The 3,653-nt window shown below is 26.9% G+C and overlaps 1 protein-coding gene across 4 annotated transcripts; it reads right to left on the bottom strand.

The window, feature by feature from the left end:
* Nucleotides 1-758: 758 nt before the first annotated feature.
* Nucleotides 759-3,345, bottom strand: LOC105804513 (uncharacterized). 4 transcript variants are annotated; one of them, XM_012637165.2, is made up of 5 exons: nt 3,188-3,345; nt 2,953-3,011; nt 1,605-1,722; nt 1,377-1,468; nt 759-1,305 (listed from the first exon to the last, which is right to left on the bottom strand). In XM_012637165.2, exons 2-5 carry the CDS (start codon nt 2,993-2,995, stop codon nt 1,286-1,288), a joined length of 273 nt encoding a protein of 90 aa, XP_012492619.1. In that variant the 5' UTR covers nt 2,996-3,011; nt 3,188-3,345; the 3' UTR covers nt 759-1,285. The 4 variants fall into 4 exon arrangements, with proteins under 4 accessions (XP_012492619.1, XP_012492617.1, XP_012492610.1 ...); XM_012637163.2 differs by having other exon boundaries at nt 2,953-3,014; nt 3,188-3,344; XM_012637156.2 differs by having other exon boundaries at nt 1,610-1,722; nt 2,953-3,014; nt 3,188-3,334.
* Between the last annotated feature and the right edge of the window lie 308 nt (nt 3,346-3,653).

Below are 3,653 nucleotides of genomic sequence, written 5' to 3' on the forward strand. Positions count from 1 at the left end.
TTCTTTTTTAATTGGACCCAATGACTTCATGACCATCATTCATACTAGTACTAGTATGCATGAAGTTTTTCTATGTTACCATTGCTTCTATAACTAGATCAGGTTGATTGATCGAATTGAAAATTGACTTAAGTATTAATTCAAAATAAGGGTTGAATTAATTGACTCGTGAAGGTTGAATCGAGTGATCAGACCTATTGAACATACCATTGTTTCTAGTTTTTTTAGCTTTTTTAATTTTTAATTAATAATTTAATTGAACCGGTCAAATCGGTTAGATCGATAATCTAACTTATTCAACTACCGATGTAATTCTAAAAACCTTATTTATTTAACATTATTTTATTTTATTGTTAGGTTTATAGACTTATTTCAACACCAATTTTGTCAAATTAATCTTGCGTCGTTATACATAGTCGGACATTTTAGACCTTTCATAAATTTACATATTAAAGTGTCTCATATTAATTATATTTTAAAACATTTGCTACTTTATTTAAACTTTTAATTTTAAATCCTTAAAAAGAAATAAATTTAAATTGATATGCTTAATCATTTTTAATAAAAATAAAAGAGGAAACAGTAGGATTCAATCCTTAACACTCTGAATCCATTGTCAAATTTTTCCACTCATTTTAGAAAAAGGATTGTATGAAATTGTGATTACCTATCACTTTTTAATGGGAGAATGACAAATCAATTTTTCTCTTGATTTTTAATTTTTCTTCCTAAAAAATCCAAATCCAACTAAAAATGTTAAAATAAATAGAAATCTAATTTGTCATTCTCCCATTAAAAAAAGGATAAGAATGAAGTAAAATCATAGTTTTATACAATCCCTTCTTCTCATTTAATAAAATAAATTCTCTCTTAAATATATAGCAATAGTGTTTCCTCCCACACCCAATCTAGAAATAACTAAAAATGAACAAATCAAAAGTTGATGAAACCCGGATTCATAAATCAGAACCTTGTCTACAAGTTATTAAAACTTGATGGTATCATTGCTTCCTAAAGCTCTTCTTATTCATGCTAAGGGTTACAGAGATTGGAATTAAGGGTGAAATAAGGTGATCCTCAGCTTCAAAAAATACCTAACATACTCTTAATATAATCATTGATAATTTGGTTGTTTAAAGAAAGCATCCCATTCATTCCCTTCACCCGACCAACTTCTATTTCCATCTCTAGGATTGCACTTTCCATGATTGTTGTTTCCTCCATTACCCACTGTTTCAAGCGCTTTGTATAGCCTTTCCTTTCCGCAATCTCAACTTCTACCTTCCTAATTCTTTTCTTTGCTTTCTGTTTTGGACAAAATCCAAATATCAAGAACATTTCATATTATTAACCACAACATCATCAATCCATCTAACCTTGAATACTTTCAAGTTGTTTAGCTTTTTCTTTGAAATTCTGCCGCTGCTTTCCACCTTTTTCCTTAACGTTGTTTTTCCTCTTGGGTTCTCTGTATACATACAAATCTTTAGTTATATTAGCTGATCATTTGGTTTTCTATGTATCAAAGTTTTTTTTTTTTTTTAAAAAGGATGTTTCGAGCACCAAATAAGAAATTGAAAACAAAAGAGAGAGGGGGAAGAAACCTCACTAGTTTTTGCCCCACAAGATGAAGATTTCTTAATGCCTGCTTTCTCATCTCTTTCCGAAAAGCCCCCAAATGAACCGTAGCAATACAAGGAAAAAGCGGAGATGTTGCAAAGGCTACGTACATACAAGTTTCTTATAATGATTTTCTTCCTAAAATAAAATATAAAGTTCTTTTTTCTTTTTTGAATTTGTAACGGAAGTAATTAAGGCTTTTCGGGGTTTAAGTAAATAAAAAAGGATCATTTTCACTTTCATTTTTTAAAAATGAAAAATATTTAAAAAAACGTGTTTGATTATAAATTTTAAAATTAATTTTGAAAAAAAATTATGCAAAAATTAGAAAATAATAAAATGTTATTTTCATGTTTTGTAAAATTCAAAATGATAAAAATAAAAAAACTAACTGTAAATTAATTGCTACTAATTCAAACCCACGTAACTATAATATATATTTTTTTGTTTTAATAATTTTTCAAATATTAAATGACGCTAATTTGAATTTATATAAGACGGAATTTATTTTATTTATTTCTTACATTTTAATATAGAAAATATTATCAAAAATGTTTTTATTATTAAAAATTTTGTGTTTATTTATCAAATATAATTTCCAATTTTACTAAAAAATATTTTAGAAACAAACGAAAAATTTACAATTTGGATTGATGTGACTTATATAATTATTTAATATAATTTAGATTTAATTATAAAACTATATATATTAATATTAAAATTATTATTATAGTAAACTAATTTCTAAATAGAGCTAAATTAGAAAAAGAATTTAGGAAGTCAGAATTAAATTGTTTATATTTACGATAATAAAAATATAACTTATTTATTTTAATAACTTATATTTTATAAGTTTTAAAAATTAAATTAAATTTTATAATTTTAGAGATTAAAATATAACTTTATAATTACTAATTTAAAATTTTATAAATTATAAAAAAATATTAAATGAAAAAATATTCTATTTGATGGTGTTGTCGACTGCTTCCAGGCCAACCTAAAGCGTGTTTAGACTAGAAAACTAGAAAATTACAGGCTATGCTTCAGTCCCACCTGTAAATAGCGGTGGTTTTGTTTTTATTAATAATTTTTAAAATAAGTTAAAATTTATATTAATTATTATGGTCCCAATATGATTTTTTGTTGCTATAATAATTAATCTTATTATGATCATTATTTTTACATTAATTACAAATAAATCATTTAATGGAGTAGTTGGATTTGGGTTGTGCCAGTGAAAAAATTAGTGTCTGAAATTAAAGTTGAATAAACCACACTGAAAAGAATAGTTAAATGTGTATGGCTGCTGAGTGAGACAACTTGGGCTCTAACCTTCGCTGTTTCTGACGTGGTTGTTCCTCCACCATTTGTTCATCTGCTTTCATCGTTCTCTTCTGACATTAAACAAAATTTAGCAAATAATATCCTACATTTAAAAATAATTATTAAGGGTATGAGGGCAAAAAATTAAATCAAATTATGATTAATATTTGCTAAGCAGTAGCACCATTTGCTTCTTTGATGAAGTTTGAGTACAATTTTAAAAATTAAAATGAAAATAAAATACCTGGTGATGGTTTTTGAGGATAATGCGAGAATGGGGTTTATTAAAAGCAGGAGATAGGGGAGGCTAGGTTCGACTAAGCACTGCAATCACCTTTTTCCTCTCACTCGTATATATAACTTTCGCCCGCTTTCGGGCTGTACTCGCGATACCGCGCAATTTCGCGCGAGAACCCAGTTTTTTTCTGCGTCAAACGCCTTATATCGAACGATTCTTCTCCCTTTTTTTTTTATTTACATTTGACTCATTTTAGATTGCATCTTTTTTCTTTTAAATGTTAATGAGGTGGAAAATTAATTTTTATATAATTTTACTGAATTGATTACTCTTTTACCCCATTTATCTTCACCCTTTAATAAATTTAAAACCCATTGTTGACACCATTTTTTTTGTGAAAATGGGGTCGATTTGAATTTTAAAAAAATGAAAATAAATACGGGAGTCGCCACCGATCATTTTTAGTAGGTGT

The sequence above is a fragment of the Gossypium raimondii genome, chromosome 11, assembly GCF_025698545.1.
Source record: "Gossypium raimondii isolate GPD5lz chromosome 11, ASM2569854v1, whole genome shotgun sequence".
NCBI lineage: Eukaryota > Viridiplantae > Streptophyta > Magnoliopsida > Malvales > Malvaceae > Gossypium > Gossypium raimondii.

Bases quoted from the DNA above. Each gene is read 5' to 3' on its own strand.
- LOC105804513 (XM_012637156.2), bottom strand. From the start codon at position 3,005: ATGAAAGCAGATGAACAAATGGTGGAGGAACAACCACGTCAGAAACAG. The intron at 1,723-2,952 runs GTTAGAGCCCAA...GTATGTACGTAG, and splicing joins CCACGTCAGAAACAGCGAAG to CCTTTGCAACATCTCCGCTT. The intron at 1,469-1,609 runs GTGAGGTTTCTT...GTATGTATACAG, and splicing joins ATCTTGTGGGGCAAAAACTA to AGAACCCAAGAGGAAAAACA.